Source organism: Sparus aurata, chromosome 15 (assembly GCF_900880675.1).
Source record: "Sparus aurata chromosome 15, fSpaAur1.1, whole genome shotgun sequence".
Lineage (NCBI taxonomy): Eukaryota > Metazoa > Chordata > Actinopteri > Spariformes > Sparidae > Sparus > Sparus aurata.
In genome coordinates, this window is record NC_044201.1 from 29,998,781 (window position 1) to 30,021,397 (window position 22,617).

The 22,617-nt window shown below is 41.4% G+C and overlaps 1 protein-coding gene across 3 annotated transcripts in view; it reads right to left on the reverse strand.

Annotated features, from left to right (window-relative positions):
- Positions 1-21,710, reverse strand: part of kif20ba (kinesin family member 20Ba) — a 44,745-nt gene extending 23,035 nt beyond the window's left edge. For 2 of the 3 annotated variants that reach the window (XM_030440896.1, XM_030440894.1), the window contains exons 1-30: positions 21,578-21,710; positions 21,022-21,136; positions 19,625-19,714; positions 19,406-19,528; positions 19,078-19,216; positions 18,394-18,578; positions 18,074-18,128; positions 17,719-17,925; positions 16,872-16,983; positions 16,393-16,464; positions 16,029-16,175; positions 15,563-15,725; positions 14,264-14,416; positions 14,056-14,163; positions 13,465-13,604; positions 13,242-13,362; positions 12,524-12,722; positions 12,046-12,230; positions 11,190-11,657; positions 9,879-11,080; positions 9,489-9,627; positions 9,069-9,191; positions 8,758-8,818; positions 7,514-7,639; positions 6,940-7,070; positions 6,360-6,515; positions 5,452-5,628; positions 3,539-3,658; positions 2,242-2,352; positions 231-440 (exon numbers count right to left, since the gene is read on the reverse strand). In XM_030440896.1, the coding sequence (XP_030296756.1) occupies positions 231-440; positions 2,242-2,352; positions 3,539-3,658; positions 5,452-5,628; positions 6,360-6,515; positions 6,940-7,070; positions 7,514-7,639; positions 8,758-8,818; positions 9,069-9,191; positions 9,489-9,627; positions 9,879-11,080; positions 11,190-11,657; positions 12,046-12,230; positions 12,524-12,722; positions 13,242-13,362; positions 13,465-13,604; positions 14,056-14,163; positions 14,264-14,416; positions 15,563-15,725; positions 16,029-16,175; positions 16,393-16,464; positions 16,872-16,983; positions 17,719-17,925; positions 18,074-18,128; positions 18,394-18,578; positions 19,078-19,216; positions 19,406-19,528; positions 19,625-19,714; positions 21,022-21,135 (5,337 nt within the window). In that variant the 5' untranslated portion in view covers position 21,136; positions 21,578-21,710. The remainder of the gene's footprint in view (positions 1-230; positions 441-2,241; positions 2,353-3,538; positions 3,659-5,451; positions 5,629-6,359; positions 6,516-6,939; positions 7,071-7,513; positions 7,640-8,757; positions 8,819-9,068; positions 9,192-9,488; positions 9,628-9,878; positions 11,081-11,189; positions 11,658-12,045; positions 12,231-12,523; positions 12,723-13,241; positions 13,363-13,464; positions 13,605-14,055; positions 14,164-14,263; positions 14,417-15,562; positions 15,726-16,028; positions 16,176-16,392; positions 16,465-16,871; positions 16,984-17,718; positions 17,926-18,073; positions 18,129-18,393; positions 18,579-19,077; positions 19,217-19,405; positions 19,529-19,624; positions 19,715-21,021; positions 21,137-21,577) is intronic. The other variant, XM_030440895.1, reaches the window with a different exon arrangement.
- Positions 21,711-22,617: the final 907 nt, after the last annotated feature.

Consider the following 22,617-nt stretch of genomic DNA (forward strand, 5'->3'; position numbering starts at 1 on the left):
CTTCTCCAAACTGAGGCTGCGCTGATCGGTGATTACGGTAGGAAACAGATCAACTATAGATATGTACTTTATATGACCCCACTTCAAAAAACCCAAACTATCCCTTTAAACCACAACACTAATGAATTTGCCTGATTTATAACTTTTAATTTGCCTAGTTTGGATATGAAAACTGTTTCAACACCTGGTGAATGTGTGGAGAAGCTGCTTTTTGTCTGATTGGTTCGTACCTTTTCCATCTCTCCACTCTTCCTCTTGCGTGCTGAACGGGTGATTTTGACGGTGACAGCGTTCTCCTCTCCTTGGCGCCGCAGGGCCATTCGATTTGGCTGCAGCGGGCTGAAGGAGATTTCCAGCTCCGGCCGGGGGAAGCGGCTCGTCCTGCCGTTCTCTGTGGAAATCTCAGACGAGTCGAGCACTGATGGAAAGCCAGCAGAGCCCTGTGGGACCACATATGATTTAATGTTAAAGTTCGCCTCCTAGTCACTCAAGAGAGAAATGTGTGTACGTCTGAGGATGAAGGCTGGTCTGTCTGTTCATACATGGAACAGTCAAGTATCCATATCTGTGTAATGTTGCTGGGCAACACAACATGACAATAAAGTAAAGCAACAAAGTGGTTTAGTTGTTCAGTGCTGTTCTTTGCTCTTCTGCAATCAAATTCTCTCCACCTCTGAAACAACCTTTGCTGTAGCAACAACTCCTCTTTTTAAGTGTGCTTGTTGCTTTGGTGAGTAGCTGCCGTTAGCTCCTCAAAGGACGCTGATTGGATCAATGCCAGTGGTTTGGCCACAAGTGCATAGCTTGAAGCCTGAAATGGATCTGTGAGCTCACATGACCTCGCAAATACAGTTGAAGGGCAAGGTACGTCTCAGGAGCCATCCATATGGAAATGCTTTTTTGCGTTAACTCACAAGTTTTGCATCGTTTTGGCCAATCATCCAAACACATCATGTAAACGCACTTTTTTGAAAACCTGGTCTCAAGGTGAAAACATTTGAAAACGCCGCTCTTGCGTTCTCACGTGGACAGCGAATCTGCATACTTTGCGTATCGATGACGCCATCGCCCCGCCCCTCGACCCTCTAGCCTTCGACCTCTTAACCCCACGATGTCTCATAACAACAACAATGGCGGACTACATGCTTGTGTGGGTGCTGCAGAAGATATTGAGCCTATTAGATTTCGTAGGGCAAAATATTCTGCTCCTCTGCCACTACGCTGAGCAAAAAAGGATTATGGACAACAGACTAGCCATTTTCGTCTGCCTCTTGCTGCGTTTCTCCTTCTACTGTCTGTTTGTATACAGTGCGCAAGCTTTATGTGCATGCTCCGTCTCTTCTCCATTTTTGGTGAACTTCAAGTGCCACCTATATGCCTGGAATATGAACTAAAGTGTGTTGATTCGTTTACAATGGATCCATTTGGACGCAAATATTCTTGAAACGATGCCATGAAGACGGGGGAACAACAGATCGTTTTGGTACGTGTGGACACGACCTTAACTGACCGACTGAGGTGAAATTGTTTGATCAGATCCAAGGCAAAAGCGTTCACACCTGTTGAATGGTCCCACTCAAAAGGGGGTAAACTGGGGGATTTGTCATCAAAGGGCATTAATGAAGATGCATGCGTATGTACAAAACACAAAGCGACTGCAGACTTTCTCACTTCTTCACACCTGGCAAATCACTGTGTGACGTGAGCGTGATTGTAATCAGTAGCAGGTTTGGAAAGAAAATGATGTTGGAAAGGTCATTTTAGATGCTGCTTTGCCATCTGAACAATAATGACAGAATTGGAAATCATATTCTCTTGAAAAAGAATATTACGATGAGGCTCTATTATTCATTTTTGTCTGATGTCCCCGTCTGACCAGCTGCTGGCTGACTGTGATATCTCCCTCCAACATGACTGGAACACTGAGATAAAGCACAGATTAAATCTCATGAGCGGTGACTTCCTCAAACCACCAACCAAAGCATCAGGGGCAGGAAGGATGACAGGATTTCAATTTTGAATGAATAAATCGTTTTATAAAGCGTGATAAGACTCAAATCACATTTTTTTTCTTCTGTCGAGTGAGGTGGTATCACATCTGAACTTCAAAACCGATTTAAAAAACATGAAACACCTCTGACCGCCTGCCTTCACCTGTGTGTTCAGCATGTTTCTGTACACACAAAATCAAAGTTTTGAAGCCCTTTACTGACCCTTCCTCATGTCATCTCATGAGCTTACCTGACTGCTGACCGACGCTCTGGTATCCCTCCCTCTTCCTGACGTCCTGTTAATGGTATTACTCTGGGGTGTCTCCATCGCTGTAGCAGGGCTCTGGTTGCTTTTAATCTGCTGCAGAAAGAATAAGACATTAAAATAACATAAATCATGATTACAGGTATGATTTTTTGTATCCTATATTTACCTGCCAGGTCTGCAGGCTAAAGTCTAGTGGTGTCTACTTACAGTGACACAGACAGACGTAACCTTTTTTCAAACCTTGCGGTTAAGAGGTTACTCAAGATCAAACCAAGAATTTCAAAAAGATCTGTTCTCCATATTTTTGTTACTTGGAAGTAGAAGAACACCTGAGGACAAACTATGAATAAATAAAGCAGCCGGAGACATTTTCTGTGTCGCTGACATGCAACTTCATGTTTTGAGTTAAATCCAGGAATTCTGTTCCACTCTTTATCATCTTCACATTTAAAGCCTCACAATTAATCTTGCGTGTCATTTTTTGAAAAAGCTTTCAAAAGGAAATGAAAAAAAAAAAACACAGATTCAAACCAAAACACAAGGACTCTTTTTAATCTATCCCTGCGCGCACTGACCTGTTCACTCTTGAATCGAGCGGAAAATGAAAAGCAAACATCAGTTATAAAAGATTTAAATGCAAATGCAAAACTATGCTGCTGCCTCCCATCCTGTGAATCAAAGACATTAATGGCTTCAACTGAAAAACTGGATTCTTAAACTTTAGGTTTTAATATGCCTCTTTTTCATGTGCAACTAAAGATACAGTCATTTCGGCATATAGCGTTCTTGTTGTTTGAACAGTTGGCTAGAGACAAAAGAGATTAACTATCATCCATCATATCAAGAGTCCAGTAGAAACGTTTCCCGTTCTGGTGGCGCAGACTGAAAAGCATAGTGAGGATTTATAGGGAACCCATCTATATAATACGATAGGACATTTTTCTACAACCATTAACCGTGCAGTATTTACTTCAGACTGATATATTACAGAAGTTGTCTGTTACTAGTTTGAGTTCAGGTGGGCTTAAAATAGAAAGAGTTACGCAACATTATTGTGTAATATTCTGATACATATGGGCCAGCAAACGTCTTTGAACTCCTCTTTGAAGAGAAATAAATTAAAGATGATGTTACAGCTGCTTTTCTTTGTGAAAGATGAAACAACCTTTTTTTTTTTAAATAGCCATCTTTCAGATAAATGTGGGTAGTGATTTTGATAAAAAATTATTTTCATAGATTTTATTGTACTCTGGGTGAGGCGGTTCTTTTCAACACTGACCTGTGTGTCCTCCTGTTTGGCTTGTGATGCCTTGAGCTCTTCCTTCAGTCGCAGGATCTCTGTCTCCCTCTGGGACAGAGAAGCCTGCAACTCTGCCACGCTGACACCACCATCACCGCTCTGAAACAGGAAGTTCATGGACAGTGAGGATGATTCCTCCCAATGTTACATCCCCATATCACCAATATTATAAGTACAATGTAGAACTGCTGTCAGTGTTTCACTCAATCATTCTCAGCTGTCGTTGTCTTTATTGTTGTGGTGTTGAATCTGTCATTCACCAGTTATAATATTTTAAAAATATACACATATTTGTATTGATTGTTGTAGTTAATCATTCTTGGAGGGGACGACACTTTCAGGTTTCAACATCCCGTCTTCATAGTTACTCAAGTTTCTGCACTGGACTGCATCAAATCAAAAGCCTCCATTTACATAAAAGAGGAGACCAGATCTCCTTTATATAATGTTATTCAAAACACACATATTTAAAGCAGCCAACAGATAAACACAACTGAAATAAGCTCTGTCTGAAATATAAACATCTACAATGAAGTGTTGTGCACTGTGATAAAATGCCCTTTTTAAAATCACTGGTTGCAAAAAATGTATCTCAGAATCTCTTTAAAGTTTAGACTGAATTTATGAGGAGGAGGAGTATTAAAGAGTCCTATTTAAAATGTTATTCACTGATAATAAGAGAAGAATAAGTGCTTTCAATGACCCTTGTATGATTGGCACTGCAGTCTGGATATTTCCCTGCTGCTGCAACGAGAATTCCTTTGTGGCTTTTCTGATACAGAGATGCCAGCATAAAATTAGCTGCTACTCTCTCCCAAATTCTGCTCGATACAGGTTATTAAATCAAGCCACCATCATCCGACAATGCGCCTGGCACTGCTTTAATTTTGGTGAATCATTACTGCTTGGCCCTCACGCCGTCGTTTTCTGGAGTTATTCTGAGCAAGCTGGTCTGATCAAAAAGGAAGAAATTGCGTCATTTTGAAAACTCCTCCGTGAGGACAAAATGTGAGAGAGCAGAGTGCAAATTACTGAAATAAGCTGAGGTAAGGGTCCTTGTTACGCTGCTGATCCACCAGAGAGGAGAAACAGAAGACGAGATGGAACAAGTCAAACTAATGAACCAAATCCTGATAAGCTGATGCAAAGTGTAGCAGAACTTCAAGGAATGTCTGCAGCAAGTGCACTCCCTGCTGTGTAACATCACAGAAACCAATTAACAAAGAGACAAGGAGTTCTTCTTTATCTTTATCTATTGAATTTTGCTAGAAAGTATGTTTAAATGCTGCGCCTTCCATCCATCCCTCCTGTAGGGTTTCATTAACGGCAGTGGCAGAGAGAGGTTTTCTTTAGCTTCGTTCCAAGCACAGCGTTTGGATTTTTCTGCCCCACTGAACACAATCAAAAAGGTAAATTGACACTGAATTAAATGGGGCAGAAAAGTGTTGATGCGGTGTGCTCTGCAGGTTCAAGCATTCAGTAAAGTTTCACCGCTGGCTAACCCTCAATCAATACCATCGCAACAGTAGTTTTGCCTTGACAGACGATGAGAACCAAGTGCTTTGACGCCAGTGTCCACAGAGGTTTAACATACATCACTAGGGTTTTTCAAACAGCTACTTCATTTTAGTTTCTCCTACTTTTGGTTGAATAATCCCTTAAAACGCTGAGGGACTTTAAACACAAGATAGATGTTATCTGACTGCAAATATCAACACGTAACTTGTATCTTAAACCAACTTCTTTACCTTCTCTTCTTTTCTCTTCTGAGCAGATCAAACATTTTGGATTGTTTCACTCACAATTTTGTAGTCAGTGACTTTGAAGTGAAAAGCAGCCAGTTCTTCAGTGTGTGAGCCCTGTACCTGTTTTCATCCTTATGTCACACTGACCTCTTGTGGTGCCTGCGTGTTATTTTGGCGTAGCTGCTGGATAAGTTTGTCTTTCTCGGCCTGGCTGGAAAGAAGCTTCTGTAACTGGACCTCCAGCGCTGATACCAGAGCGTCTCTCTCCTTCCTCCACTTCTCCATGGTCTGCTCCTTCTCAGCCAGCTGGGATGACAAGGACTCCTGAGAAAGAGGGAAATGTGAATGCAAAGAAATTAGGTGGTAAACTACTGGAAAACTGTAAAACATTGTAGCCTATAGCACATCAGTGAGGCTGAAAAGTCCCCACCAAAACTTATCCTCTGTACTGTGACCACTGAAATTTCAGACTCAGCTTGTCAGGTTGAGCTCTACATTGTCAGATGTGGTTTAACCTTAATTGGTGTAAGATGGTATTTTTTTTGCTGCAGGTGCAAGTTATTTTGTTCAGCTGTACCCTGACATTAAAGCATAAATCATATATAGTATATAAAGTATTTCACCACTGGAAAGACAGGCCTTGCAATAAAAATGGGCCGTCTGCGCAGTAGAAAGTCGGAAATATTCTTAAACTTGGAGAATGGTATTGTCTTTAGCTCAAAAGTTAGAAAACCTACAAGACCCACAATGCACTGCGCTGCACCTGACCAATAAACATGCTCACTTAGGGATGACATGACATGCATTTTAGTTGGTTTAGTTTATATTTGATCGCCTTTTGTTTTTGAGGGATTTGCTGATAAAACATTTTTAAAAAGTGGGGAGCTCTGCGTGCACGTAAGATGGATAGAGGTTTAACATTACTCATTTCTATAAACTACCAACAGTGCAGTGATCCAAAGCTTGTTTTTCCCTTTTCCCTTAATGCTAACACAGTGGCATGTTTACATGTTTAAACTAGCATTGATCACGTCTGCATATCTTCCCCCTCTCACCAGCTGACTCTGCTGCCGAGTGTAGCGCTCCCTGTCTTCGACAAACTTCCTCATTTCCTGGTTCCTCTTGTCCTCCGCCTCTTTAGCTATGCCAATCAGGGACAGCTTCTCCTCCAGCCACTTCTTACGTTCCGCTTGATGTTTCTCTGCAACCAGCTGTAAGCAAATGTGTTTTATTTCTAAGAGGATCTAGGTAGTAGGTAAGTATCGTAATATAGTAATTCACTTGAGCTAAAATTTGTATATCAATAAAGAAAAAGCTACCTTGAACTGCTTACATCAGTTAGACAAAGAAAGGCTACCTTGATCTGACAACAGACATCAGTCGTGCTAGTTTGTATTAAAAAGGACCTGAGCACATGAATGTGATCAGTTTTAAGTCCTTCAATTACTTTAATTCGTCGTTGTTTCGTGATTCTTGGAGGAGTCAAAGGAGGGATGTACAAATATTGCTGCAGCAACTTTGCGGACGACTAAAAATCTTCAGAAACATCAGGAAAATATTATTTATTTATCGAATGTTCACCACAAATTAACTTTTAATCATCAGTATTCCTGTTGGGATGCTTTGCTTTATTACCTTCAAGCTGTCCTGAGCTTGAGCAGCTTCCTGTCTGACCACTTTAAGCTCATCGGATGGATTGTCGACTTGAAGGTGCGTGTTGTTTGCACGGTTCTGCTGCAACAACATCCCTTTCAAATTATCCACCTCTGAAATTGTAGAAATTAGAAAAAAAAATACAGCTTTTTTTTACCATGAAATAAGTAGTTTTAGGCTTACTTTACATAAAATATATGTATATGTAAGTAACTTTCTCGTAAGAACTCAATTCCCCATATCAAGATTTATGCAGACTTGTTTAGTATGAACAGGTGTTATAAGTACTTCACACTCTGCATCCTTCTTGTTTTTGTCTTTGGTAGCCAGTTTAAATGTCTTGTGTCTTTGTCTCAGTGTCTAGTCAGTTTCATTTACCGTCTTTTATGAACATTCTTGTTTCTCTGTAGTTTGCAGGGATAAGAGGATTAGAGTAAGCTGTCCTCGGGCCAAACCCCATTTATAATTCAAAACAATGAAATCCACAATCTTTTCACAGTGTCTGCGTTTGCATTTCAAGCTTCTTTACGTTCTATTTTCAGATCCTTTGTCTTACCACTGGAGAGCTCCTGGATGAGGTCAGCTTTCTCCTCCAACACCTGCTCCATCTGGTCCTGTGTCTCCTCCTGCTCCGTCAGAGCCAAACGCATGTCCTCCAACACACGCTCCTTGGCTTCAAGGTCTACAAATCAACAAAATCACACTCAGCCAGCCATCCAAAAGGGTACAGGTTTACACGCAGAACAGCATCCTGGGCCCCATACAACAATATGATATGTTGATCCCTGAGGGAGGTAATTCTCCTTCCACTGTCCTTCCACAAAATGTAATCTAGGCTTGGTAAATGAGGAGTTGATGGTGCTGTATTTTTAGATGTGTGTCAATCAGTGCGTTTACATGCACAGCTTAGTCAGATTACAGCCATAGTTCGACTATGCTGCTCAATCGGACAACTGCAATTATCCGAGTATACATGCCAGTGAGAAAATCGAATTACTGGCCGAAAGCATGTCATACCCGGTACGCTAGGTGGCGCTGTACCCATTTCAACTAGTGTTAACGGGGCACCTCCGGCTGACCTCTTTACGTCACCAGCTGCCTAGGCAATCAAGAAAGATGGCGTACGAAGAGCGAGACGAAGCTACATCTTTGTACACTTCGTATATGGTGTACATGGTAATTACACAAACTAGGTGCACAATGGCGCTCTTTCTTGCGGTGATTTCGGAGGAAAGCCGCCGCCATCGCCGTCCGTCTACTTCCGGCTCACGGCCCCGGGGAAAAATCTCGCGCCTGCGCAGAACGCAAAATCCAATCCGATCCGCTGGAAACGTATACATGCAGGAGTAATGCGACTATCAATCGAATAATCAACGTGGTGTAATTTGACTATGAGAAATCCGATCCGGTCTGATTTTAGTCAGACTAAGGTGTATACATGCATCTTAAAATCCGTTCATAGTCAGACTAACGCAGTAATTCGGTTTTCTTGAGTGTCATGTAAACGCACTGAATGACGCAAAGTCTAGCAATGGGAAAGAACTGCAAATGTGTGCCTGTGAAGGGAAAACATTGCACAGTGTGCGCTTCATCATGTCTTAGCTAAAACAACGGCAAGACAAAACATTTTTTTCTATAAAAACCAACGTACAGCCTCCAAATGACAGTGTTTTTATTAAGGATGAAAAGTGTGATATAGTTTCTGGTGGTGTCCAAAATTAATGTTAAAAAAAAAAAAAGATTAAAAACCATTAAATACAAATTCAAAACTGTCCCTCTGTGGATGCATATTAAATTTACCTTTACAGGCCTGCTGGTAGAGCTGGAGTGTCTGGTCAGACTTTGTGTCAGATGATTGTTCCTAGAAGATGAGAGGAGGAGGAGGAGGAGGAGCAGGAGGAGGAGGAAGAGGAGGAGGAGGAGGAGAAATGAGGAAAGCATAAAGATGGCACATCAGTACAGCAGTACAGAGGCGGTCAAAGAGAAATCTGTTAGGTTCCTTACTGGCACACAACAGCAGGAGGGTGCTGCTCTTCCACGGAAAAACAGAGCGGAAGTCTTCAGGGATTTGTGTTGTTAAATGTGAGAGTAAGAAAACAAGATTATCTCACCACTCTGAGCTGCTGGATAGTTCTATCTCTGTTGGCAAGGTCAGACTGAAGCTGCTTCTTAGCTTTCTCCATGTCAGAAAGCTTCTGCCTCAAAGTCTTTTCTTCTTCTCTCATGGACGAGATCTTTAGAAAATAAAAGTTATGAACAAAAGTTTGCATATTATAGATAAAAGAAAACTCAAGCTGTCTACGGGTTATGTCAGTATCCAGTGATGTGGTAAATGTTTGAATATTGTATTTCTATATGTATTCAGCTGTATTCAGCTTAAAAAAGGGACTAAATCAGAAATCATGCTGCATTCCCAAAAGAAACATCTCTTTGCTGCATAGTGACATCAACAGTTAAAAAATCAACTGCGTATTGAGGTTGTTTTCACTTCAGTGCGTCATTTTAGATATTTAAAAAGTTGATCTGTGTACCTCCTTCTGGACCTGCTGGATTTGCTTCTTGTAGTCGGCTAGTTTCTCTCTGAGGTCTGAAGTGTCGTCATCTTTCCTCTGCAGGTCAAGGCTCAGGCTCTTGGCTTTCTCCATGTCCTGTTTGGCGTTTTCCTTTAGTCTGGGAGAGTGAAAGACATAACAATGAACTGCAGCACGTGATTTCAAAGACAGATTGGTACCTTGTGGTACCTTAAAGTACTACAGCTGGTGGATTAATACAACCCTCCCTGGACAACAAGGTTCTTAGGCAAGATAGATCACAATGACAGAATACTACAAGTCCAGTACAGAACCACGAGACAGGTAAATACAAAGACACTGGTTTTGGACTATCTGCAGGAGAATCCCCTGCAAAAAATGACTGGTTACCTGCTAATTTCCTCAGCTTTCTTCTCCAGCTCTGCATCCTTCTGAGCGATGGCTTCATGTGCCACAGCCAGTAGCTCTCTGCGTCTTTCCACCTCCCTGCGCCGGGCCTCCTGGACTGCCTGGCTTTCCTCCTCCTCCCACCGCTCCTGTGCCTCCTGTAGGCTCTTCTGCAGAGATGTCACCTGGGCCTCCTTTTCCAGCAGCTTTTTCTGCAGCTCTGCCTCTCTCTCTGCTGACGCTTTCTCCATGTCTGCTAGCTTCTCCTCCACCTGTCTGTCCTTTTCATGTAGCATTTTCTCGTCTTCTTCAGCAGCTAGCTGAGCTTCAATTTTGCTTGGAGACTCCTTCGTTTGTTCCATGTTTATAACCTTTGCCCTCAGGGATGTGACCTCATTCTGAAGATCAGCGTTCAACCTCTTGAACTCTTCTTCTTCTTCAGCAGCAGAGCTGGAGGAACTGTTTGAACCTTTACACCTAGCTTCTTCTATTTCTGCCCTCAGCAGCTCTGCAGTTTGCTCCTGCTCACTGAGCTTTTGCTTAAGATCATCTAAAAGTTTACCAGAGGTTACTTTTTGTTCACTTAGGTTGTGTTTTAACTCGTCCAATTGCTGTTGTGATATCACTTCTTGCTCGTGCAGCTTCTCATTGAGCTCCTCCACCTGCTTTTTCAGGGCTTGTGTTTGTTCTTCGAACTTTGTTTTCAGCTGTTCTACTTCCTCTCTGGAAGCACGTTCTTGGCCTTCCAGCTTGGATCTGAGCTCATCCAGGCGCTGGTGGGATATATTTTCTTGCTCCTGGAGCTTTGTTCTCAGTTCTTCAACTTGCTGCTTTGAAGCTGCTTCTTGAAGATTCAGCTGTTCCAGCTGCTGGTCAGAGATCAGCTGTTTGTGTGCCAACTGCTCTTTTGCCTGAGCTAGCTCATGCTGCAGCTCCAGGATTTGTCTATGCTTGCTCTCATTCGTCTCCTTTTCCTCATCCAGATTCTTCCTCAGCTCTGACACTTCCGCTCTCAGCTGATCATTGTCACCACTACATGATCCTGCTGAAAGCTGAACTTCCTGTTTAAGGCTTTGAAGTTCATGTGTCAGGGTGTGGATCTGGGTAGTTTTCTCCTGCATCTCCTTGGAGTGTTCGTCCAGTTGCATCTGAGCAGTCTGGAGTTGGACCAACGCTTGTTCAGCTCTCTCCATCTCAGTGGTCACCTGTGGAAAATAAGGCCATTAACAAAACACAAATACCATTATTCCACAACCAACGCAACAGCCAAGGATTCACATATCAAATATCAGACTTGTCTCAATAAATACTGACCTTGCGTTCTGTGGCTTCTAGTTTGGCAGTCAGCTCTCTGACTTCTTGTCGGAGTGCGTCGCCCTCCTGTTGACTCTCTTCTCTCTCCTGAACCAGCCTGCTGATCTGCTTAGTGTTCACCTCCTGAGCCGCCTCTTTGCCACTACGCTCCTCACTCAGAGCTGCAATTATATTCTCTCTGCTTTGCTTCTCTTCTGCAAGAGCTGCAACTGCATCCTCCTTGGTTCTCCTTTCAGCTTCCAGGGCCACTATGGCTTCCTCTTTGCATTTTCTCTCTTCTCTGAGGGTTACTAGCACCTCCTCTTTGCTTCTCTTCAGTTCTGCCATCATGGCAAGGGACTCCTCCCTTGCTTTCCTTTCCTCCTCTAAGGATGCCAGTGCCTCCTCTTTTCCCATAGTCTGATACTCCAAAGCTGCAAGAGCGTCTTCTCGGCCTCTCTTCTCCTTCTCAAGGGCAGCCAGCACCTCCTGGGTGATGGAGATATCGATTAACTCCTATCTTAATGTTCAAAAAGCATCGAAGGACAACAACTGAGATAAACAAGTCTGCCAGTGAATTAAGCATGTTATTTTTTATTTTTTTTTAAAAAGCAGGGTTTCCATGTTGTTCTTATTACTCATAGTGGTGTAACGTTTTGTGTATTCTATCCAAACTCTTTCGTACAGGAGGTTCCATTCAGTACGCAACTTCCTCTGTTCGATACACACTGTGACCCAAACAATTGCTGAAGGTTTTACCGGGAGAGGCTTGACAGTGTGTCAACAGCTATAGCATGCTAGTCACTTTAGCCTTTCTCAGACTGCAGGTAAATCAGGCTGGCTATTAAGCATCTCCTTGTTATTATTTGGACCTTACCTGCAGCTGCTCTCTCTCACATGAACGCCCCTCCTCCAGCAGCAACGAGTGGTGCTGCGAGCCTCTTTCTGTCAGACTCTGCAGGTCTCCACCTTTTTTCTCCAGCTGGGTAACCTCTGATGACTTCTGCTGGAGCTGAAAGAGAAGCCTCCTTTTCTCCTGATCCATGACTTCATTGGTTTCACCTGAAATAATAACACGAAGAAAGAAGAGATATACGACAGGGTATGAAAAGCTAGAGGTGACGAAGCTTTCCAACTGTCTATTTTGTAATAAATCATAGAAATATAAGCTGTTAATCATTACTTAAAAAAAAAAAATGTTTGGCTCTGTTGAATAGAAAAGCTTACACTTCCATGTTTTTGACATTTCTGTAATAAAAAATGACATTTGGTCCTGAACTGAAGGAGAATAACTCAATTTGTAGTTTATTCCTCCATCCAACAGATTAAACACTGATTGGTTTGTATGTTTTTACCATTGTGTTTCTGAGCCATCTGCACTTGGACTTTCCGCTGGTGCTCATTCAGTTCCAGCACCTTCCTCTCCAGCTCCTCTACAGCGTCTCTCCGGTCGCCCTGAGCTCCTGCTCGGCCTGAACCCAGACATTTATGAGCAGCCTCAGCGGCCATCTTTATGCCTGCCAATTCAGAGGAGTAGGAGTCCAGAGATTTGTCCTGCGGGAGGAAGGAAACATCAGAGAAAATTAGTCAGGGATATTAGTAAGCACAAAGACACAATCCTGGAACACGCTGCTGTACTCATACCTGCTGGAGAGGCCACATTCAACTTTCCTTAGATAATTAGTAGAGGATTTCAAAAAGAGATCAAATAACTTGTCTGTCCTTGTATGAAATGTTAGAAAGCTTGCAATTCCCTTGGCAAGCAAAGCTGTTCCAACAGGAATCATTATTATTTCAATGGCAAGCTGGAGGTGGAAGCAGGTCAAAGACAGGTTGAACTCAATAATTAAGGAAACTGTGTGAAGTGAGAGTGTAGCACATTAATCTTGTCACTAAGATGCAATGCGGTGCGTATCAAACGCAGCCTCTGCATATTTCATGTTTCATTCATGTTTTTATCATGAAATCTTTTAATAACAATCTGTTTTAGCATTCATAACATTTAACCAGCCAATGAGTAAACAAAGCACTCTTTTATTTGTGATCCAAGGAAACGAGAGGTTGTATTATTACCATGGCCTGTGCATCTGGACTGGGTCCAGCAGAACCCATTTTATCTATGAGGTTCTTGAAGATCTCCAGCCTCCTTTCTGCTCGCTCCTCAAGGATTTCTCTCTCCCTCACCAGGCGTTCTCTGAACCAAACACACACATTTGTACGACTTTAACATCAGACCCAAATCTTTCCTGGATATATAAACACACACACACACACACACACAACAAAAATGCCTCACTTGTAGTCACTCTGCATCTCAGAGAAGAGCTCTGAGAACTCTCTGCTGATTTCATCTCTGACTCGGGCCTCCAAGAGCAGGTTCTCCGCCCGCTCCTTCTTCAGCTGTATCTGCAGCTGTTTCAACAGAACCGCCTGGCTCTGAGGAACGGGTCAAATGGTATAACACAATGATTTAAAGAGTTTTCAACTTAAAACAAAACCAAAACAGTTAAATGTGTAAATCTCTTTACTTATGAACAAGGGAAGAGACCACCAGAAAGAAACGTACACTTTCAAAGACAGCAAAAAAACATGAAGTTCAACACTGCACCTGAGCAGTAAGATGGAGACAAGAACTCGCTGCTCAGATACGCTTTTTAGTCAGAGGGGACAAGTTCTTCTAAATAAGGAACTTTATAAAATCAAGTCTAGAAAAACAAAAAAGCTTCTAAATATATGCAGTCATTTATTTTATCACATTACAATCTAACTTACTTATTTCCATGTATTTATTTTCTCTCCATCTGCTCTGACCTCCCTGATGTTTCACCAGTGATCTTGATCTCTCTGCTAGTTTTTAATATGTTAAGTCAACATGAAAAAGACGGACCTGGTGTGTTTGATCATCAATTTCATCGCTGTCGTCTTTGTTGTCAGTCTGATCCATTGTACTCTCCATCAGGCTCTTTTCTTCCTCGTGCTCATCATCATCATCCTCCTGGACAAACAATATTAAAAACAACACAATGATGTGATCTTGTTATACATTTGCTTTAAATAAATGAAATGTAACGAGGAAGTCGCTGCCTCCACGTCACCTGTACATCCTCCAGGCTGGTATCCCAGCCAATCAGGGAGCTCCTCTTGCTGCTGCCATGAGCCTTCCTCTCAGCATTGCTACTGATAAAAGAAACCTCACTGGTGGACCTCTGTGGCATGATGGGAAGAATCCTGGTGGACAGAACCACAACCTGGAAATAGAAAAAAGGATGCAAATCGATCATATAACCATCAATACTGCAGATGGGAGTAATGGAACAACTCATTTTCCTCATTAACGTTTTCAGTTTCCAACACCTTGTAAGTTCAGTAACACCGACGACCACAGCAACACTCCCAAATTAGTGTCACTATAGGCTCGTAATTTGTTTTGAACTGACGCTGTTACTTTGTATGTTTGTATTTCTATTTCAGTGCGGTTTGTTTTTTGATGTTAATGCTCTGCATCACTGACTCCCCCAAGTCTTAAATTAAGATTTGAATGAATGAATGAATGAAAGAATGAATCAGCAGCTAGTAGCTACAGCAAATAATATTAGGGCTGTCAAACGATTAATTTTTTTAATCGCGATTAATCGCAAATTAATTGCTATTTTTTTGGCACATTTCTTTCTGTTCTAAATGTACCTTAATGTATTTTTTATGTTCTTAATACTTTTAACAACATAAGAAAGGGGAAATATTCTTGCTTTAAGAAAATGTTTATTCAACACAAATCATGCAGGAAAATAAAAGGCTCAAAAAATATCCCCTCACCCTAAATGGGATCAAAACATGGTGATGTCTGCTTTTGACGAGGGGGGGCGGTGGGCTCTCTGCATCTGCCATGTGTTTGGCTTGGAAATTATATCTGAGACTCGATGGTAACTCATTTCATGTCGACAGTACGTGCAGATAACTTTTGTCCTATCGACCGAACCATCTGGCAGTGTTCTGAAAGTGAATTTGCTGTTCATAAGTCCTTTCTCCTTTTCCTTTCACTTTCGCTTTTCAGTCCACTGTGTTTTTCCCAAACCGCCAACTGTGCTTCTTCTTTTTCTGATTCCCTTTCTTATTGTTCTGCCACCCTCTGGAACAAGACTACAGGTGCCACCGCCGGCCGTAAATCATACAATGCACGTTTCTATTTTCTTTTTCATACCGAGCTTTAATCGCGCATAAAAAAAATTAATAGCGTTAAGAGGATGTTGCGTTATTAACGCGTTAACTTTGACAGCCCTAAATATCTATGGGGAGCTGTGTGTGTGTGTGTGTGTGTGTTTTCAACAAGGTCTGCAGCTGAATTAATGAGAGGTAACACACAGAGAACAAGAGAGAAAATGAAAACGCATCTTCACCTTCTGTGCCACAGCAGAGAACTTGAGGACGTTGAGAGTCTCGTCATACATGGAGGCACACTGGTTGATGTTGACGATCATACATGCTTTACCTCGACCACAGAAAAAGCCCTGCAGGTAGTGGGTCAGCTTGCTTTCCCTGAAGGGCACATGCTGAAGCAGCCTGAGGGAGGGAATAGGAAAAAAAAAAGTTGTCACCGTTATATGTGGATTCTAGGAATGTCAGTTTTGGGTAATTTTTGCTTTCAGTCACCGAACATCTTAAAAAACTGGTAACTAAGTAGTTAATTTTAAGAAGAAATTCATGGTTCACTGTTTGTGCTGCAACACAGAATTTCCTCTGAGGTATCTAAAGCTGCTCTACTGCTTCTTTTGGCCACTAGGGTGTAGAAAAACAACTAAATACGATGACAGATCAAATCAACTGAGAGAGAGAGAGAGACTGACGGACAGGTAATGATCTCACTTGGCCTGCTGATTGTGTCTTAGTGCGTTGATGCATTTTCCCAGGATGAGCAGTGAGGTGTTTATGTTTCCGGCTTCTTTCAGGCGCTCTCCTTTATTCTGGGTCTTGGCGCATCGCTCAGAGCCAGCCAGGTCACACAGACTCAACCTGATGACAAACACATATCCACATAAAGGATATAAGATAACTCTTGCACAAAAAAAGATACTGTACATTCATGTTCAACCCTTCATGGTTCACCAAACTTTAACAAGATATTATTTGTTACACAGGCGCACCTTTTCACTACCTTGTTTTACAAATGCAGAGTCCATGCCTTAATCCATCTTTATACATGGGAGTCAAATCAAAAAGAGTCACTTACTCGCTGACTGTGTGGACCCTTGGAGTCGCAATGTCCTCAATCCTCAATATGCGAATGGAGAAAATACTGTGACTGCAGAAAGAGTGAGAATATAAGTAGAATATCAACAGACTCTTACATGTGAGAGGAAAATCACCAGAAGAACTAAGCAATAAAACAAAAACAAGATAAAATGCACAGAACACCAGGGCTCGAGTCTGGGACATTTGCTTCATATCAACTTTCTATTAACAGGGTGAAAAAAAAGACTTACAAAAGAAGCAGAAAAATTACCGTCTATAATCATTTGGGGTGTTTCAATACGTTGATGTTTAACTAATTCACACCTACACATGAACAAGTTGCATTTATGGGGTTAAAACAAACAACACAGAGAAGTTGAAGTAGTAAAGATCACCAAGATTTTTACCAAAGAATTAACTCAACATAATAAAACTTCCAGCTGTTAATCTGTAGATGCTGCCGGCTGTTGTCCTCACCTCCTGCTAGACAGCTGGTTGAGCCGGGTGGAGGAGAAGCTCTGGTTCCTCTTGCCCAGCTTCATCACCTTGTAAGCCTCTTCTGCACTATTCACCTGAACCCAACGCAGATCTAAACACACAAAAAACAATTCATTATAACCTGTTCAAAAGGTTCCTGTTTGGTTTCTTTATACAAAGAAACATCAAGATTCCAAAGTAAAAAGAAAGACAGAAAAGTGCACCAAATGTTAACTGCAAGGAATGTCACTCATTTTGAAATGTTAAAGAATTTACTTATTTTTAAGAAAATGTAGAGGGTTCATTAGGACAAGAAAGAAAGGTGCACCTATAATTAGTGTGTTGAAAAACTTCACCAGTTTTTCAGAAGCGGTCATTTGTAAGAAATGTCCAGAATGTTAAAGTAGCTGCAAAAACTGCAGAGGGCAGCAAAACCTAATCAAAGCAAACTGCCACTTTCTGCACATTTTGCTGTAGATATTTCTGACTGCAGAGACAAGCTGCTGTTAGCTGTGGAGAAATATATCATTAAGCACTATCCAAATTGCAAAAAGGTCAAATGTGTCAAAACAAACCATTCTACATAAAGAAAAATGACCTCGTCTCTATCAGCCATTATCTGCGTTTTAAATTTGCTTATAAAAGATAGATAGATATAACTCAAACACCCGACATTAAAGAGAGAGTTACTGTCATGTTTTAATGTTTGGCTAGGGTGTTAAAGTTTGCATACCAAAAAAAGAGGAACTGCTGAACACATTTTAGCCAACTCTACTATTTCAATAAGTCAAGTATGTGCATAAAACTTGTGTCAAGTATCGTGGCATTTGCCCCAAGCTCTACCAACCTTTGACGAAGGCGTTGCCCTTGACATCCTGTGAGAGGCGCAGTGCACTCCTCCTCAAGGCCCCGCTGGGTAACACCTCCAGGAGATCATGAATGTTTTCATTGTAGATTTCACAGAAAGAAACCCAAACAGAGAACTTAGTGTGCCTTTCCACCTCAAGGCTGATTTTGTCCTCTGCTGCAACACTCGTGCCGAGTATGGAAGCATCTGCAACAGAGGCAAAAATAAAAAATTAATTAAATAAAATAAACCCTGTAGTAAGACACAGTATAGCAGATTTGCAGCTGCAGTGCAAAAAATAACAGGACAGGCAAAAACATATTGAGAGATAATAAATTAAAGGAGGAAATCTTGCCTTCGAGGAACGTCTTACTGGTCGAATTCAACAGACTGGCACTGCTCTTCTCACTCTACAGTGCAAAGAGCAAAGATGGAAATGTTAAAACCCCATCAAAGGAACTTACACATTAAAACTACTAACAGGTGAAGTAACCGTCATCGATCATCTCATTACAATCGAATGTTTTGTTCTGAAACCCTGGGCCCAGCGCTCATGGATGGATGAATGGATGGACGCCACTTGACACACACAACCTACCCAAACCACAAACCATCAATGTAGACATCCTACACCCCGATGGCAGTGTATGAATGTCTCTGTCAGTGTTAATGTACCTCTTTCAGTTGCCTGAAGAGGTTTCTCTTGAACAACGCCTCCTCCGTCTGCTGCTCCCTGGAGAGCCTGGTGAACTCTTGACACCGGTGAGGTTTGATGCTCATCCCAGTGAAAATCTGTTCATCAATACTGCTGAAAATAACATCAAGAGACCGAGGCAGGATACCAGCATCCGCATCTGGACCTGAAGTAACAAGAGGACATTGCTAGATTGTGTAGAGTTCGGGCAACTTCTATAATCCTAAAAGTGCTCATGACAGAAATATGTCTGAAAACAATGAGGTCATTTCCTCCTCATTGAAATGTTGTCTAAGCAGTGACAATGCATGGACAGACAGCATGTGGTAGGGGCCTAATGTAAGACATGCAGTGTTTCACACACAAAGTAAATTTGGTGACCAATTTTAGAATTTTTTAAGAACCGCAAGTGAACAACACAATCCAGGATCAATTGACCAGCAAGGAGAACACAATCTGACACACTCTGATACTAGAATGCCCTTTTCTGAGTGCACCAGACAGGCTGTCAACTCTATGTGAAGTAGCTGAAGTGTGTTAAACTTGAGCCAACACCATGAGATCTGTCATAAAGGGGGAGGTTTTTTTTAAATGAATTTAGCAGTAATTTTTTTAATATATCTTAAAAAAGAAGCACTATCTGAATGTATGCAAGTGAAACAGACCTAAGAATGTGAAAGTCTTTCCAGCGTTGGTGACTCCGTAAGTGAAAACCAGAGAGTTCCCCCCTTCCAGAACATCTTTCACCAAATCCTTCACTGTGCCTTGAAAGAGTTCTCTCTGTGTTGTCTCAGGACCGTACACCTATTGAGGGTACAAGAAAAGCTCATCAAAGAGGGACGCAACAATTGATAGTACTGTATACAATAGAATAATAATTCTTTATTAAAATACAATAAGCAAATATCAGGTCTCAGAAATGAAGACCAAGCTTTCTGTGGCCAGAGGAGGTAAAGTTTTTTGGCTCTTATTGGGAAACCAGAAATGACCGACCTGAGAGAACTGAAAGCGCTGTCCAGTCTGTGGGAGAGATTTGTCGGTGCTAAGCCTCGCTGAGAGGGACAAACTGGGAGGCTTCAGCAGAACTGTGTCAGGAGGCTCAAGGGTAACACAGCCCTGTTAAAAACAGTAAAAAAAAAATGTTTTGTATGTTGACTTGTATCTATAAAGTCTTTTTTTTTTATTATGGATACATTTATTTGTATTTGTTACCTGTGACTCTCCAGTATCACTCTCTGCTGAGGTAAAGGGTCGGATGCGGAGGAAGACCTGAAGGTGTTCTCTCTCCTCAGTGCTGGAAAGCTGCACAGCATCAGCATTTTATGAAAAACAGCAAGATAATGGTGAAGGACACTTTACTTTTTGGCATTACTGACCAAAAACCCCATTCAAGAAACCCACTGGCTTTGAGACAAAGAAGTGCAACAAATGCCAACTTATTTCCAGGTTTGAGGATTCCTTCCTGCAGCACTCTATAAGTACTATGCCTGTGTCAATTTTCTCTAAATGGTAAATAAATAAGATGCAAGTGCTTTGGAAATAGCCCGTCTGCCGTATTTTGTTTTCTGCCCATTTATATCATCATCATTATCACAGATGTTGGAAGTCAGAATGCGACAGCTTCTCTTTACTGCACTGTTGTTTAAATAAGGAATTGTTGCTTCAACTTGTCTGACTTTTGTTTCTAAAATCATAATAATAAAGCATCATAAAATTGGAATTCATGAATGGAACTGTGCATAAATGCACAATTTCCTTTAATAAATCCCAAATTGAGCTCAGCTCTCTTACAAATGTTTCTTCATAGTGAATCACAGCCACAACCAACAGTCTGGGCTTCTACAATCAGGCTTTAATTAACCACCTCACCATCTGTGTCTCCAAAATGTTGGTACACACGGGTTAACGCTTCTGTACATTTTCGAATCAAAAGTTCCCAATTTAGACTGAAAAGGTGGCAAGCTTTATAAGTGAGGTCCCTGGACTGTGGACAAAGCCTGCAAGAGTGGTCTCACATCGAAATATTAAAGATGCTTTGTAAATCTAAATATTACTTATATTACTTTTATATTTTTTTTGCTCTTTAGTTCTCAAATTGTGTGAAATGAAAGCTTTGGGTCAGACTCACTAGTTCAGTCAAGCCAGTAGATTACTGCAGTGTTGGATAATGTTGCTCCTCCGCTCATTCAAAGCACCCCTCCAAGAAAGTAGTTCCCAAATAGTAGTTCCTATATTTGTTCATGTCTTTTATTTATTTGTTTAATTATTATAGTATTAGTACTAATTGACTGTTTCTGCTGTCCTTCTGTTTGCTCAGCTTGTACATTTTTTCAATGTTGACATTTTACTATCTGATCTTCTCTTCTTATGTGGCTTCTTAGCTGATTTCTGTAAGTTGTACCATATGAGTCGTTGTTTGTCAAATTTACAAACACAAATTTGAATCACAAAAATTGTATGGCCACTTTATAATGCATTAAAGACATCACCATATTAGCATGTCAGAGTTTAACGCTGGCCGTTGTCACATGTATGGTGATAGCTCTGTCATTAATAGGTAAAAGTATCACTAGCATCACAATGAATTGACCTGTCGCCACCAGGTTTACCTGAGAGTCTGGTGAGGTGCTGACATCTGATGAAAGGCCTCTCTTCAAACAGTCAACCTGTTCCTCTGCCCGTTCCCGTTTGTCAGCCTTGTAGCTCAGGCACGATTCCATCATCCTGCAACAAACGAGGACACAAGTTAACCGGCTGTTTATTGCCCCATGGACGGTAACAAGTTATTCACCAAGCAGCTCTTAAATCAGCCTTGAATGCCCGCAGCGATTCAACTGAACGGGCTCAAATGTTCAGCTTGACCTGGGTGTTACTATGGAGCTCAGGCTAGCTGTTTTCGGACGTTGCAGCAAATGTATAAGGCCGTCTTAATGTTTATTACAGTTTAATCATTTATTGTTGTGTTTACTAACCAACTGAACGTCTCTTGGCAAAGGCTAGCTCACAAGCTAAGTTAGCTGTCCGGCTGGAAACTTTAAGCCGAACTGCAGACGCACCTGCCAACTGATTATCGTAGCATACTACATGTCCGTTGGCTTTTTTTTAAAAAAGAAATCACTCAATAATGACACTTCACTTGGCATATTACTCAACAAAAACACTTACCTGGTAGTTATTTTGGGGACATTAGACCCTGAAAGTACAGAATATCTTGTGTGCTAACGCTAATTGACGTTGAGCTAACACAACAACACAACCGCGGTCTGAGTTTGAAACGAACCAATCGGATTCAAGCGACAGCTGCGCATGCGTCCTTTCTGTGAGGCGTTCACAGTTCCTCCTGTGGTTGGAAATCAGGACACCTCACACATCCAGTAGCAACGGATGCGTAACTGTTTTTTTAGACAGTTAAATAGCAAATATCCAAATATCCATCAAGTATGTAAAGCTGAAACTGATCTTTATGTTGCTTGTTTTGCTGACCAATGTTCTCATACCCCGAAATGCAAAATGGCTGCTACTGGTCAGAGTTTAACCTGCTATGTGAATTTTTTACATTTTTTTAGGATGTATTACTCACTTTCATACAACCTGTTGAAGGCTGTATGAAAGTTTCAAACAACCAGTTGAAGGCTGTATAAGTTGCGTGGGTAATTTCAGTGTTGCGTGGGTAATCTCTTGCGTCAGCTTTAAGGTGGCAGCGGAGGTAGTAGCAGCAGAATCAATGTCTGTGTAATGGACCCATTGTTTCTCTGAACCAGTTGCAAAACTAGAAAATGAACTTCATCGTGTCTTATGGAGATTAAGAAAGCCCAGAGTGGCTATAGGTGCAACCAATTTTTTTGATGCTGTTACACTAAGCTCTGAGTTGAGAAAACAAAACGTCTTTCTCCCTTATTCTTATGCCTACAGAGCAGTGTGTGCGTGTCTGTGAATGTGTGTATCATGATCCGCTCTTATGAATCATATCGTTTTCTCATGATAAATTATCTGATGATCTCAGGAAATTTGCTTTTTTTCATGAAATAACAAGATGAAGTAAAAACCTGTTCTAATGTGTAATGGATGTGCAGCATGTGTGAACTTTTGCCAGTTTGGCAGGTTGGTATAGTCAGGTCCATATCACAACATCACTAAAGAAATGAAAATTGATGGTAAGAATGTGATGCTACATGCACAACATGATTCACCTAACATAATAAGCC